Source organism: Wyeomyia smithii, chromosome 1, assembly GCF_029784165.1.
Source record: "Wyeomyia smithii strain HCP4-BCI-WySm-NY-G18 chromosome 1, ASM2978416v1, whole genome shotgun sequence".
Taxonomy (NCBI): domain Eukaryota; kingdom Metazoa; phylum Arthropoda; class Insecta; order Diptera; family Culicidae; genus Wyeomyia; species Wyeomyia smithii.
Genome location: NC_073694.1, coordinates 170,112,663 through 170,128,844, shown reverse-complemented (window position 1 = coordinate 170,128,844; position 16,182 = coordinate 170,112,663). Strand labels below are relative to the sequence as shown.

General features: G+C 40.9%; 2 protein-coding genes across 2 annotated transcripts in view; both read left to right on the top strand.

Moving 5' to 3' along the window:
* Nucleotides 1-4,470: 4,470 nt before the first annotated feature.
* On the top strand, nucleotides 4,471-4,860 carry LOC129717357 (uncharacterized). Its single transcript, XM_055667233.1, has one exon. It carries the CDS (start codon nucleotides 4,471-4,473, stop codon nucleotides 4,858-4,860), a length of 390 nt encoding a protein of 129 aa, XP_055523208.1.
* Nucleotides 4,861-7,091: 2,231 nt separating this feature from the next.
* Nucleotides 7,092-16,182, top strand: part of LOC129718814 (fatty-acid amide hydrolase 2-B) — a 28,350-nt gene continuing 19,259 nt past the window's right edge. Inside the window, exon 1 of the mRNA XM_055669907.1 lies at nucleotides 7,092-7,950. Coding sequence (XP_055525882.1) covers nucleotides 7,777-7,950 — 174 coding nt within the window. The 5' untranslated portion in view covers nucleotides 7,092-7,776. The remainder of the gene's footprint in view (nucleotides 7,951-16,182) is intronic.

Sequence of the window (16,182 nt, the reverse complement as noted above, 5' to 3'; positions counted from 1 at the left end):
AACGAATCTCGAACAAGCACAGGACAAGGTTGTCGCGGCTAATGGTGGCACGATGGGCATCGTTGCCTGCGGCATGGCGAATCCTAAACCAGTGTGCAGGGAACTTCAGAACGGTATTGTGGTGAGTTACGTGCAGTTAATTCCTGGGTTAACGCTGTATCTTCTGTCAATTTTAGATAAACATTTCAAAAGGTCCTATCTGCTTTTATCGTTTTTCCACAGCGTCTTTTTATTTTGGTAATGGTTCAGCTTTATTAACTCTCCCAAGCGTGGCTTTTGTTTAGAAGGCTAGAGTGATCCCTCCGCTATAGAATGAAAGTGATCGATCAAAAAACCGATCAAAGCAGATAGGACCTTTTAAAATGTTTTTCTAGAATTAGCAGAATTGTGCAGAAGGGATATTCCGTTATGTTCAACAACAATGGCTGCAAGGTTGTTAATCTCAACAACGAGCTGGTGGCAACAGGGAGCCACTCCAACAATCAATTCAGGTGGATTTCATATGCCAGAAGTACTACAGCTGAGATCAATCAAAGAAATAGTTATCGGTTTCCGTTATACTCTACTATTGTTTACCGTACCATGTCTGGGGTTTTTGGGAAGCAGATTGAATAGCCATGAGGGGTGATTACCTGCGTCTTTATTGAGAAGCGTGCATGAGTGTTGTTTATAAATTTATAAACTTTCAGCTACGTCTAATTTCCATAAATTATTAACGGGGCGGAGGAGGTGAATGTTATCCGAAGTTAGTGGATGTTCCTTGTTAAAAATATGTTCAGCCACTTTTGATTTGAAATGGTGTGGACTAAAGGGGCACCAATGGGGAATCCTCTTTCTCCCTTTCTATGTGAGCTCTTCATGGCAAATATAGAAAGTACATTAGAGAAGAGGAACATCTTACCGATTCGATGGCGGAGGTATGTGGATGATATTTTTTGTATTTTGAAAAGGGCGGATCTTGAAACTTTTTTCAAACCCCTAATAATACCCATAAAAATATAAACTTCACAATTGAAAAAGAATAGACGCAGGTAATCACCCCTCATGGCTATTCAATCTGCTTCCCAAAAACCCCAGACATGGTACGGTAAACAATCGACCGCATAATTCCCTACCTAACTCCAATTAAGGGTGCTAAATTTTCATTTTTACCTACTACAAATAAAAAAACAGGATTTACGCTTTGCTCTTTACCAGTCCACATAAGCACTGAGAAAGACTGTACGTCACAGTCGAAATATATATTTGCGGACTGAATTTCAATATTTATTTCCAAAAAATTTAGTAGAGTATAACGGAAACCGATAACTATTTCTTTGATTGATCTCAATCACTCTGCTAAGACGCTCGTTATAGATTTTCTAGATTTTACTACAGCAGGTTCATTCAGATATTAGTGGACCGATGGACATGAACTCGATCAGTGGTAGCCGGTTTTACATCACGTTTATTGACCATAAGACCAGATGAATCTTCGTATACTTCTTAAAAACCAAATCAAAAGCGGAAGTGTTAGCGGTATTCAAAAACTTCCACGTTATCGTGCAGCACTAAAGCGGAAAGAAGCTCAAAGTTATCCGGACTGACAACGGTAAGGAACACTTACACAAAGGCTACAGAAGGAAGGCATCCGACACGAGAAGACCAACGATAACACACCCGAGCAAAACGGATTGGCAGAGGGCGCTATTAAACAATCGTAGAAAAAGCGAGGTGTCTCTTGTTCGAAAGCGACCTACCGGAAGGATTTTGGGCCGCGGCTATATCCATAGCCGTTTATTGAATTAACCGATCGCCTAGCTGTGGTCACAACTTGACCCTCGACACAGAACGGAAGGTCAACTTCAGGTATATGATCGAACAGAAAGTGCACACAAAAAGGACTGAAAATGACAATTGGATTTTTCTGTGCTCTCGGGCAATATATATTTGTCGTGTACGTTTGTGCCGCTTTGCCAGTGGTATAATGTGGCATAATTTATTCGATGTTTTGAATTGACGGTTATTTCAACAGTTTAACCCGTTTAATACAATCTATTACGTTCGATGCAAAAACGTATTGGGAAAAATTCGCAATTATTCACATTTGTGGAGTTTGTCATATTACAATAGTGTAACGAAGGTATTGTAATCGACAAGTGTTGATTTGAAACACGAGCAACAATCAATGTTATTGAAAAATCGTGCGTTTTAAACCGTTAATGTTGCAATTCTTCCATTTACAATTGTACCATGTGTTTTTTTTTTTATTCTCGCTTGTTTTCCGTCGGTCTAGTTCCGCCACTGTTGTTGTGCTAATCACCGACGCCCGGGGAGGCGACTCCACCCAGGGCCTTAACTTACGACCCGTTTATTAACGGACCGGCGCCAACGGCTTTACTTCCTCATGCGATGGAAGGCGTGACCCCAGAGATTTTTCACCTCAGAAAATCTCCCGGTGTCGGCTAGGATTGTATCTAGACCAGTTGGGTTGGTTGTGAGTGGATCACGCCACCTCACAACCATCGACACCTATGTCGGCGGTGGGATTCGAACCCAGGCGTCGAGCGTGGTTGGCGGAGACGTTACCAACCACGCTAGGGCCCCGCTTTAACCATGTGTTATAGATGGTTATTTTTGAAAATTGTTAAAATATAAAATGCAGCTCGTGAGTTTTTTTTTTTCAACTCGAGAAAGTACTTTGAGTTTTTAAAAATCATGGCACAGATGGATTTTTTAACGCAAATTTTCCGAATATTTATAATAAATGAATCACATCTTTATTCGGAAATAAAATTAATAAACTAGTTTCATCCTCTTATTAGATTATATTAAATATTTTGCCGATTGACTCTAGTCCATTCTGGAGAATATAGATTTTCTACTCATTGATGCGACATGCGACATGCCATTTAAATAAAAATAAGCAGAATAAGGTTAAGTAAAACCAGGTTAGCTTTTAGGGCGACCAAAGTTGTTTATTAAAACAACCGATGACCAAAATTCATCGCATCTTATAATATACTATTTCGATGCATTCAAATTATAAATCCGGTAAAGCTACATACCTTGCTACTGATATTCATTCATTTTAGAAGCAATTCACAACTTGAAACACATGTATTTGCGATTTTCATTTGCTTAGTTGGTAAGAATCTATTAACAAGTAGAAAAAGTTATTTGCTGTCGCTTGGTGATGCTTCGTCTCCAACCGTACAAAACAAAAAAACGCTTCCCCGCTCGTGCCTACTTGTTGATCAAACCGTTTCAACATGTCGCTATGGTTGGGAAGTTAATGTAAATAAATAAATAAATAAATGATAGATATTAATAAATATATTAACCAATATCGTGTAACATTACCGAAATATTTTTCATGAAATAAAGTTGTCAAGCCCCTAGAAATAATGTGTTTTCCTTCTCACAGATGCTTAGCAGGGTTAACCTGTAGTGTTTTCGCCGACAGATTTATACCAGTGTGTTTGATTGATTTCGATAAAAGTAGTATAAATTCTGTTTATTTTCCGTGTAAAAAGCGTTCTTTCCACCCCTAGGGAGCGCTGCAAAATTCACTGAGCACTTAGCAGTTTTCGTATCACAGATGACCTTCCGTTCTGTGCCCTCGAGGAAGCATAGAGTGGAAAAAAGCCCGATCTTTCACATGTTCGAGTTTTTGGGACTAAAGCCATGGTCCAGGTCCCAAAGCAAAAACGGCATAAGTGGGACACCAAATCCAACGAGTGTGTACTGATGGGATTCGGTGAAGAAACTAAGGGCTACCGACTATACAATCTAAAAAAGAGGACTACAATCAAAAGTAGTGAAGTTGTTTTCATGAACGAAGGTGTTCCATCCGAATCTGCGTGTCCCGAAGCCCGGCGTGTCAGGCCATGATACGTTAGACTGGACATCGAGGATTCGGTTGACACGGCGCTTGAGCCTGCACTTTCGACTGCAACACCCTGCGAATCGAAATCAGAAGACGAATATGATGAAGAAGATTATTCAAGAGACGACAGCGAAACCAAAACAAGTACCATAACTGACCTGACAAGACGACGCGGGACGTTGAAGACAAGGTTCAACGACACAAGGCACGTTTAGTCTTCAAAGGTTACTTCCAGCGAAAGGGGGTAGACTACGATGAGACGTACGCTCCCGTCGTTCGGTATAGTTCGCTGCGGTACCGTTTCGCCCTGGCAATCAAACACGACCTTGTGATTGTCCCGATAGATGAGTGACGGCCTTTCTACAAGGCGATCTTGATTAAGAGATTTACATAGAGCAGCCTCTATGTTTCACGGACGATAATCGAAAAACAATGGTGTGCAAGCTGAACAAGGCATTATACGACTTGAAGCAGTCAAGCTTTTCGACGTATTGGCCTGAAACCAACATAGTACGATCCACATTGGCAATATACGCCGACGATCTGATGATCTTCTGAAACGATCCAAGCGGTTCAACATAGAACGATGCAAACCAGTAAAGATGCAGATGAACAACAGTGAGAAACTTAGCAAAGATGCGAGCCCGAAAGATGACAATGAATCTATGAAGGACGTTCCGTATCAGGAAGCAGTCAGGTGTCTCATGTATTTGGCGCAGGGCACTCGAGCATCCGATATTCTTTTCGCGGTGATCACTCTTAACCGGTTCAACAAAACCCCGGGGGTCGAACATTGGAACGCAGTGAAGCGTGTTTTGCGTTACCTACGTGGAACCTCCGGTGTGAAGCTGATCTATAAAAAGGATGCAGATTCCAGTGTGGTCGGTTATTGCGAAGCTGACTGGGGATTGGTTCCAAATGAAAGGAAGTCTACAAGTGGCAACGTCTTCACGACACAGGTGCAATCTCGTAGATGTGCAAGAAACAACTAAAACTGGTGCTCTCAACGTGCGAAGCCGTGCTACCGTGCAGAAGGCATCTTGGTGGCGTGGCCTATCAGCACTATTCAATAAAAACAACGATGAGCCGATTGAGATCCGATGCGACCAAAGCTACATTGCGATCGCGAAAAACAGTGGTTATAACCCGCGCACGAAGCACATTGATATACGCCACCATTTCATAATAGACGCTCTCCGCCGTGGTGTGGTAGACTTGACGTACATTAGCACGGAGGAGCAAATCGCGGATAGTCTCACCAAACCACTACGATGAATAAAATTTGAAGAAAGTCGCAAGGTGAGGGGACTCTCTGCGGCTTGAGGAGTAGTTTTGATGCTAAAGCAAGCCTCGAGTTTTAGCAATCATTATTCCATGTCAGAAATACAATTATTCGTATGTATTTAGGTATTTATTTACTCATTTATTTATTTCATCTGATCTACAACAATCTACATGAAATGTGATGTGGATAAGGAAAAGCCCATTGGAGGTGGTCACAAGTTAACTCTCCTCAAATGTGCTTAAAAACCCCATCATCTTTCGGCAAATACAATAATACAGTCAGTATATTTTTTATATTGTATAACATTCACAAATTACTTTCAAATTCTAACTACTATCGTAGACAGATGTCTTAACCAACCCTGCTTTAATACATGTCCGTCGAGTGCCACCGGGGGAAACAGCATCCTGTCCAGACGCATGATGTGAAACCATCAAGGCCGCACGCCGATTCAAAGTCTCCAAACAGATGATGTTTCTGCTAGTTGTGTTCGCGAAACTTGTCGCGGATCTGTTTCAAAGTGACCATCTGGGTCGTTGTAGATCGTTCCGTTCGAGAACCGCACTGTTAATTACCAACAAATGCCTCCTGCAACGGCTTCGGTTTATGAAACAGGGTGCGGGAGAGAGCTTTACATGCGGAAATGAGGATACGTATGACAGTCAAGTCTGTGTCCCTTCTTACAGATAGGGCATATGAGCCCTTCCAACCAGTCCGGTGGTAGTTTTTCCTCAGACTATACTCTCAGGATAATCAGATGAATTGCACTATACCGTCGCTCGCTTTCGACTTTGGATAGTCCTGTAAGTCGTCTTTCCAAGCGGCGCTTCAGCTTATGGTTCCCACAGCCACACCTATCAGCTTCTCGCGCTGTTCCTTCGGCCGCGGCGTGGATATGCTTCCACTGCTCGTTCAAGCCATCCACTTCAACTGGTTCAATGATGCTTCCATCAACTTTCTGCGTGAACTCTGCAGTAACTCCTTCCGTTGGTAGCCTCCGAATATTCAGGCGTAACTTCCTCTTTGATTTTGATTCAAATACGTTTGACAGTTGGTGCGAATTTTACCTACCGCGAGATAGTGCAAAATTGCCAAAACACATTTTAGGGCTTACAGACGTGGAGTCGACTCGACTCAATCATGTGTTTGAAATGAGATGAGTTGCTCGTCAAAACTTTTTTGAAGGTTTTTAATTCTACACATGCACATATGCTGGTGCTACCATCGAAACAAAAGATTACATTGTTAACGGCCATATTTGATGTTAGTACGACCAGAATTTGTTATTCTCGTTCTCGAATGAGCTAAGCAAGTGCGTACGAGGAACAAACGCAAATTTTCAATATTTTCGTAGGAATCGGTTTTTTATGTCACGAACAGAAAGCATCAATTTGAAACAGTAACATGCACTTCGCCAAATTTTATATAACGAGAATAGAAACAAATGATGAAAAAAGGACCTGCAGTACTGTCTCATATCTGTTCCTTAAACTTCCGACTCAACTCGATTTAAATAGCAAACAACTCCGGTTCATAGATTACATTTAACATTTTTACTTTCTTACTTTCAGCACATTTCAGTTTCCACGCTCAACAGCGAGTAAATTATTACTAGACAGTTCAGTAGCTGGTAATTACACATAACATAGTGCTCATTATCTATTCCGCTTGCGGTGGCCGCTTTCTTAGGCTCTCTTGGAATGGTTTGACATTTCGCACATTATCAGCTTCCAACGGTCCAACGAACGATTGTATCCGTGCACTCGCGGCAGCGCAATCAGCAGCGTTGCACGCCGGTCGAGATTTGAGAACCTTCTTCTACACGCGGCACTCGTGTAAGTAGATGTTTATACCTAATCGCAATATATGTACAGCAAATACACTGCGACTACTATCTTGCTTCCAGAAGTAGCTTGCCGGTGTTTTGTACAATTACGCGCTCTCAGTGTTTCGCTGGACTGCGAGCAGCTTGGTTCCGATTCTTGACCGGCAGCAACGGCTGACCGAACGCGAATACGCGAGACTGGAGTGAATTTCATTAGCGTTCTCGTTGTTTTTTTTTTCAAATCTATTCGCGGTTCGCTTACGGCAAATAACTCAAAGGCGCTAGACGGGAATCGATTCGAACAAACGCAAAATAGTCGGGTTCTAATTCTAATAAGATTAGATTGCATCTAAGAGCTATGCATCTTAACGAACTTGCTCGAACGGGTGACGGTAAACTGATTGAGTGTTGAGACCGACTAATTGGCGCAAGTCTTGGAAAACTTGCTAGAAGCTATCGCAGATGATCGTCGACTTAGTACCTGTCACTATCATTACACAGCAACTTGTAAAAAGTTAAATACTTGAACCGGGAAGCTGAGTGTGACGATAAATCTGCTGTGTTGTGCTAGTTGCCATTGTACATGTAATAACGATATAGTGTTGTAACCTGATGAATTCGGTTCAACAAGTCATCCCTGGTGGGGAGTTGCGTGCTGCGTAAGAAAGCAAATTTTATTAGCTAAGCACTGATTTGCACACAAGTTAGTTAGTCAAAGGGCAACAGGCTAAGAACTCGGTGGAATATTCTAATAGACATTCAGAACTATTCGTAACGGTTGGGGGAAAAGACACCAAAATGCAGCTCTGGTTACGTGTACTGGGTGTTGTGTTGAGAATAGTCAACTTCTTGCTGACACCGTTCATCAAGTTTGTCGGAGGATCACGACGTAAGACGCCGTTCCCAGAGATTCGCAATGAAATGCTGGAGATACCTGCTGTGGACTTGGCCGAACGCATCAGAAACAAAGAGGTACGCAAGTTCAGTTCTATATGTAATCATAAATGGTGAACGTGGATACGCTGGATAATTTACACTTCGAACATAATGGAGCAACATGGTGTTGCAGTGAAGAATTTATGTGAATGGAGATAAGAAAAAATGAAAACGTCTATGTGTGAGTCTCGATGTGAGATTACGTTCAATTTGAGAAAAATCGTACGACAGGCACTGCAACTTATTCACTGCAACAATTCGAAAACACTTGAAAAGTTTGCAGACTTTCTGTGTCAGAATATGGTGAAAATAATGCTTTCGGAATTATTTAGGAAAGCACGGTAAAGGGGAAGTAGCCGGATTTTTAATATTTCAAAAATTAAAATGTTTCATGATAATTTAGTACTACGAGTACTTTCTTTATAGTGTGTCAACATTTGTAAGTCAAACTGGCAAACAAAAAAAATAATTTTTCTATTCGATGTTTGATTTTACAGAGAACAGTAAAAACTCGCAAAATTTTTGTGTTTTCGATCGTAAAGCGTTTATTTAAAACTATAATTTTGCTGTACGGTGTACACCAACGTGGAAAAAACGTTTCATTTTCCTCTAATTTCATTTGAAATCAAGGAAAAATTACCCGGAAAGTGTATACTTACTCAAAATTTTCAATTGGATATCAGATATTTCTGGATATAGCATCGAATTTGCTAAGTTTCACTTTACCGATAAAGTAAATAACAACTTCACTTAAAAACTTCAAAGGTTTAGAGGCTAAAAAAGATTAACTTTGTACGCAAAATAAACTGTCTGGCAGTAAACACAAATTTTCATATTTGATGAGTCTGTGCTAAGTGAATAATGTTTCTTAACGAAAATGTTCAAATGGACTGTATTATCACGAGTAGTATAAAAACACAACCGAGCGCGTTCAATACTCATCTACTTCTGATTTATTCATCCTCTCTCTCTGTCGCATTAATGATCTTACACTCTAAGTTGAATAACTCTAAAAACTCTAAATTAAATTAATGAAAACGCTCCAACATCTTCCCGGCCATTGAAATGAGAACATTTCAATTAAACCCTTTCTTCTCCATCCATAGGTAACAAACATATATTCTTTACAGCTCGTTTAATCGTCGAATCTTTTGTACGCAAACTAACAACTTGAACGTGACCATCCCTGCCAGGATGTAGTTTAGTAATTCGCGCCAAATTCCACTGCAATGGTGGCAGATTGTCGTCTACAAGTAATACCAAAGAACCCACTGGAAATTTGTGAATCTTGAAGTCCTTCTGTCGCTGTTGCATTTCCTGAAGATAATCATTTGACCAAGTTTTCCAAAATGACTGTTTGATGTTCTGCAGCATTTGCAATCGCGAAAGTCTACCAATGTTGAGATGTGCGTAAGATGGCTCAGCAATGGCTTGGAATTCCCGTCCAATAATAAAGTGCCCAGGTGTTGAAGCGGTAACGTCATTAGGACCATCTGAAGAAGGCGTCAATGGTCTCGAGTTGAGAATCGCCTCTATCTGCACTAAGACCGTGCTGAACTCTTCGTATGTTAAATTATGTGCAGCTAAAATTGGTCGTAGATGAAACTTTACCGACTTTACCCCAGCTTCCCATATCCCTCCAAAATGAGGGCTTCGGGGAGGGATAAAAGACCATTCAATGTTTCTTAATACGCAAAACTTGTTTAATTTTCTCTTATGCACTTTTGTACCGAACAAATTTGCCAAATGATTTAACTCATTATTGGCACCGGTGAAATTGGTTGCATTGTCCGAAAGTATTTTTCGTGGCAAACCTCTTCTTCCTACAAATCTTTGCAGTGCTCCCAAAAACGCCTCCGTAGAAAGACTCGAAACGGCTTCAAGGTGAATAGCTCTTACGGCCATACACACAAATAAACACACATATCCCTTCGTCAACACCGGATTTCTAATAGAGGCCAACGATTTTAAATTGAAAGGTCCAGCGAAATCAAATCCAACAACTTCAAAAACATGACTTGGCTGCACTCTATACTCCGGTACATCACCCATCAGCTGCGTAGCTCGTTTTGGACATAATCTATAACATGGTGTACACTGGTGTATAATCTTCCGAATCGTAGCCTTTCCCCGTAACGGCCAAAACTGCTGTCGAATTACTGCAAGTAATGCACGTTGTCCAATGTGTAAATTACTTCTATGCAGGTAAGGAATTAAAGCCAGCGTGACAGGATGTTTCTGTGGAAGCAACATTTGATGCTTGCTATCGTATCTAATAGCAGCATTTTTAATGCCTCCACCTACACGGAGAATCTTATCATTTTCGTCAAAAAAAGGATTTAGGCATTTCAGTGGATGTTCAAAATATTTCTCTTCCTTCAAAGCCCTTATTTCAGTAGCGAAGCATTCATTTTGAACTAGCCGTACAATAAGTAACATTGCTCGGTTCATTTCGTCAGCTGTAAGTAACCCCTTTGTAAGGACTTCTCTTCCGCTCCTGATATACTCGGTATAAAGAACAACGTAGGCCATGCTGCGCTGCATAATCGAAAATCTGCTGATTGTGTCAAACATTTTCATTCTTATTGGCTGTCTCGAACATACAAGAACTGTTTTTCGAAGCTCTGGTAAATCTACATCGGAAACTAAGGGAGGCGACGATAGCTCACAATCAGCCTGATTCAAGATCGATGGATCGCTCCACCACATCTCAAGGTTCGGTAACATTTGCGGTTGAACACCGCGCGAAATCAAGTCTGCGGGATTCGATTTGGAAGGAATGTAACGCCAAATGTACTCATCAGTTAGAGATTGAATCAACTTCACGCGGTTAGCAACAAAAACCTGTAATGCTTCCGGAGATTTTTGTATCCAGCACAGGACGATTTGTGAATCGCTCCAGAGAATAATGGAGGAAAACTTCACTTCCAGCGCTTCAACTATTTTTGCAATTAAGCGGGACAACATTAATGCTGCCTGCAACTCCGCTCTCGGTGTTGTAAATTCTTTTCCACTCTTCTGTTTTTTCGGTAAGATACGTGACTTACTACAAATTAGTTTCATTTTAGCTTGGCCGTCATTCATAATTAAACGTGCGTAGAGGCAAGCACCGTATGCCAGATCAGACGCGTCTGCGAAACCGTGCAGCTCTAAATTCAAAAGTTTTCCACTCAGTACACAACGTGGTATCTTGATGCCTTCACAGAGCCGGATTTATGGGGGGCCCAGGGGGCCCGGGGCCCAGGCCCCCACATTTTTGGGGCCCCCACAAATTGAGAAAAGATTTTTTCTCTTTAAAAAATGAGATTCAATCAAAAGTTCGATTTACAGTAAGAAAATTTGATCAGACCATTTCAATCTGACTCTTTCAGTGTTATTTTTTCGTTAGCGCCAATATCACAACTACATCCATAAGAGCTCACCTTGGATCAGGGTTGCCACATTTATTTCTGTATTTTTGCTCGAAAATGTCTGTATTAAAAAATCTATATAAAAAACCTGTATCCAGCAAACTAAAAATGTTGCATGAAAATCTTCTTCCTTAAAGAATATATTGAAACAAATCACCATTTTTTGCTTTGGCCTAATTTTTTATTGGTTCCAAACTTATAATTAGGCGAGTTAATCAAATGTAGTAACTGAACACGATATTGCTTATTTATCTTTACGTGATGTTCATGCATGTTTTTGTTAATTTAATTCTAGTAGCTCCTGCTTGGTTAGCAACGTAGCTTTTAGCTTTTAAAATTGAGCTCATAAGCTTAGGGGCCATGAGATTTCTGGCTTTAGACTTGCTGCAATTATATATTGAAAATATGCGTTCTACAAAAGCCGAAGAATGTGGAATTATTGAAAAAATTCGCACAAATGATCTCAGTAACGGAAACATGAATTTACCATTGGCATTGTGGCGTCCAACTACTCAGACCAAGTTAAGTCATCTGTTTCATCGAATCTTCCGGTCGAAAAGTTTGTTCTTAGCGAGTAAAACTCGTTATTCATGTCTTGTCGATCATTTAAATCATTTAAATTTTCCAATTTCACGAATGTTTAGAATTGAATAAAGCTACCGTTTTTACAACAGAATCGATAAAATCGAACAGCTTTGCAATTTGTTTCACAAATTTTAAATAGAAATCCCGTCAAATATTTCGAAACGTTATTTTCCGCCTTCGTCCAAGCCTCATCCCTCTTCTTCTGCAACGATACTAACATAAACAGCATCAGGTTTTTTCACAAAAGTTTGAAAGTCGTTGAATTGAATTTAACCTTCCAAAAAATTGATTTCATTTCGAATAGCAAAAGATTCTGTAAAATCTGTATTTTTGACAATATTCTATAATTCTGTAATACAGATTCTGTATTGCTTTTTTAGTTCAAAAATCTGTAAAATACAGAAAAATCTGTATATGTGGCATCCCTGTCTTGGATTCTCTTGGAATGACACACATTAACACACCATTTGAATCGAACCAGCGCGCATAGGAGATAAAGCAGAGAAAGAAAATAACCCACAAGTTTTTTTAATGCATTGCTTTTGCTAACTTGTCCGAATCAGGAACACCAGATGTGCTTTGCAAAATGCAGATTTTTTGAGTTCGTGTGCAGATTTTATTGACCTGCAGATGTGTGTAGTTTTTTCCTAGTTTCTGTAGATTATTGTCAGAGTCGTCTTATATTTGCGCAGTCTTTCTCAAATTGTGTGCAAATTTTTGCCTGTGGATCGCAATTTTTTCAAATTAGGTTTTTTTTCAGGTGTAAAGAAAAAAAAAATCGAAGATGAAACTAATCAAAAATAGGTTGCGTACGACTGTGGAGAATGAAAGGCAGTCTTAGCATTATTAAGTTTCGAGTACAAGTATACTGAAGGAGTTGAATGTTGATTATTCAATTAATAAGTTTTCTGCAAAACAACACGAAAGAAAAAAATTTAACAAATTTTTGATAACTTTTCAATAGCAAATAAATGTTTTTAACTTGTACGATAAAAAAAAGGTTTTGTTTTATTTCGGGGCCCCCACTATAACTGGGCCCCGGGCCCCCACAATCGTAAATCCGGCCCTGTGCCTTCAACATGTTCCAGTTGATCACGAAACTCTAACCAGAAGCTCGCAAGTGCGTGTGGGAGCACTTCATCCCATTTTAAATGAAGCATCCAAACTTCCCGCATAACTAGTTTCGCTGTCGTCAAAACTGGCCCTGAAAAGCCGAGTGGATCAAAAATCCTCGAAATTTCGCTAAGCAAAATTCTTTTAGTTAACTGCGATGGCTGCGACACCTGTCTTCATCAACATATTGATTACTGGATCGTCGATTTTATTAATTCTTTCTCGTTTGTCCTCAGGTACCACTTGCAGTACAGCAGAAGAATTCGAGCACACCTTATGAACATCGAATCCACCACTATGCAGCATATCCCTAACCTGCTGCAATAGTTCGATTGCTTCTTCTTCCGAATCAGCCCCTGAAAGCATATCGTCGATGTAGAAAGATTTTTTTACTGCCTTTGCCGCCAGCGGATATAGTTGTTTCTCGTCATCAGCAAGCTGTCGTAATGCCATTGTTGCCAGAAACGGCGATGAAGCTAGTCCGTATGTGACCGTTCGCAGATTATAAACCTTCAAATGCTGGTCTCTAGATTCCCTCCAGAAAATCCTTTGGAAACAAGTATCATTAGGATGGACCTCTACCTGTCGATACATACAGCAATTGCCTGGATCTTTCTGCACCTAAGTAATGCTAGTGCTCATTATTCCGCGACAAAACGAGTAAAAGTTCACTTCACAGCAGTATTCACACCGAATGAACTTTCTTGTTACATTCCATTTATATCTTTTCAGCTGCATTCCGCTTATAAGACGAAATTTTATTGTCTAATGCAGTGCCTGAGTTTTCCATAGAATTGAGTTAGAAAAAAAATTCTTTCAACTGCAAGCAAAGCAAAGCAACACCCTTCCGTTAAGGAACTTGACCTTCTGTTTATTGTGCACAGACTTCGCAGTCAACTGTTTATTGTACAGGACAATTACAGGGCTAGTGTTATGGTCCTACTGACACTAACAGTCTCTTCCGAGCCGAGACTCGAACCCACGGCTTGTTGACTGGCGTACCTCGAGACCAACTGGTGGAATTTCAATTGCATACAGCACTTTATATCATAACTTCTTACGTGACCAATCTCGTTAACGTTTACGTACCAAATAATCCCAAGCCGCGGTGCGGCCTTTGCTGTACGTAAGAGTCTTCTTATTCCACTCGGTCCATGGCTGCAGTTCGCCAGCTCTGCAGTCTGCGTAAGGCCCATAGGTCGCCTTCCACCTGATCGATCCACTTAGCCCATTGTGCACCTCTCCGTCGCATCCCTGACAGATTAGTTTCAAGAACCATCTTTCCAGGGATGTCGTCCGACATCCTTACGACATGCCCAGCTCACTGGACGACGATAGATGGCTCTCAAGCAGCTCCTGCAGTTCGTGATTCATTCGCTCTCTCCACGTTCCGTTCTCGGCACGCAACACCTTTCGCTCAAAGACCGCAAGAGCGTGTTGGTCCTCTACAAGCATAGCCCATGTCTCATGCCCGTAGAAGACTACCGATTAACTTGGTGCAGCGACGAATTTTCCTTCGACCGGAGCTTTCTCCAAAGTATGCACTATTTCTTGCCATGATGCGCCGATGAATTCCTCTACTGCTATCATTTTCGGCAGTTACCAGTGAGCCCAGGTACACGAACTCATCGACCACCTCGATTTCATCACCACCAACTTGCACTCGAGGTAGGAGATGAGCACTGTCTTCTCGTGAACCCCTTCCTTTCATGTACCTTATCTTCGATGCATTGATGATCAGTCTAATCCGTTTGGCTTCGGCCGTTAGCCCGCTGTACGTATTCGCCATGTTCACCAAGGTCCGAGCCTTACTTTACTTTACTTCGTTGGCTAACGGACCGTTCGCCGGTCAAGGGCCGAACGAATTAAATATGTCCAGCTTCTTCTGTCTTGGGCAGCCGTTCTCCAGTCTCCTCGCACACCAGCAGATCGTGCATCTTCTTCCACCGCACATATCCACCGCGTGCAAGGCCTACCGTCGGAGTCGACGGCCTCTTCCTGGTTCTCTACCAAAGAGAGCTCCAGCGGCTCTCTCGTCAGGCATTCTGGCTACATGTCCAGCCCACTGAAGCCTGCTCCGCTTTATTACCTTCACTATATCAGCATGTTTGTATACCTGGTACAACTCGTGATTCATGCGTCTGCGCCAAACTCCATCTTCCAATTTACCGCCAAGTATCGACCGCAGAACTTGACGCTCAAAAACTCCGAGCACTCATCGATTAGCTTCCTTCAGCGTCCATGCTTCATGTCCGTGAAGGGCCATCGGGAGTATCAGCGTCCTATACAGCGCTAGTTTTGTGCGAGTTTGCAAACTATGCGACCTTAGCTGTTTACGTAGTCCGTAGGAGACCCTGTTTGCAGCTTCAACACGTTGTTTCACTTCGCGGCTCGGGAGTTTAATTCAAAAACTCTGTACTGAAGGTAATCCTGTCTATCCTTGGCACGGTTGCCTCCAGGTTTTCAATAAATCCGGCAAAACGAAAATAAAAAGTCTGTCTTTTTTTTTGCTCTCGCCGGGTTTTTGATTCTTGGATTTGTCAAGGTCTATTTTCGTGAATGGTTCATCGTCCACCAGAATATATCCCTTGTACTTGGTTAGAGATTTTTCGGATAGCTCTTCATGAAAGGTAAAATAATAGTGCCACGAAAAGCAGAATTTCAAATAATATCGGTTACTATGATAATATGGTTGATAGCAAATATCACCGAAGCTATTACTAAAGCAGGTATTAGACGAAGCAAATATTTGCTATTTTTCAATACAGATTTAAATTTGTGCAAATAAAAATCGTACCAAAAATAGCAAATATTTGCTTCGTCTAATACCTGCTTAATATTCATATTTTTTATGATGCCAATCAATAATTTTTACTGATGCCAATCAATAATTTTCACTGTTTCATGCGGTGTACAGCTTTTGATAGTTAGAATGGTTACTCACTGTTGTATTTGCTAAAAATTGTAAATTTGGAGAAAACCAGGTTGTTCAGCGTTATGCTATTTTAAAATTTTAATGATATCTAGATTTGGAGTTTTCAACGTATACTCAAAAGTACACATGTCAGTGTGAACTAACAAATATTGCATTTTTTTTCAAAATTTTATCCAAAGTTTGCAATATAATGATAGCTAATACTTTTGAGCAGAGCCTGTCATT

Coding starts and splice junctions, on each gene's coding strand:
- LOC129717357 (XM_055667233.1), top strand. CDS start 4,471: ATGCAGATGAACAACAGTGAGAAACTTAGCAAAGATGCGAGCCCGAAA.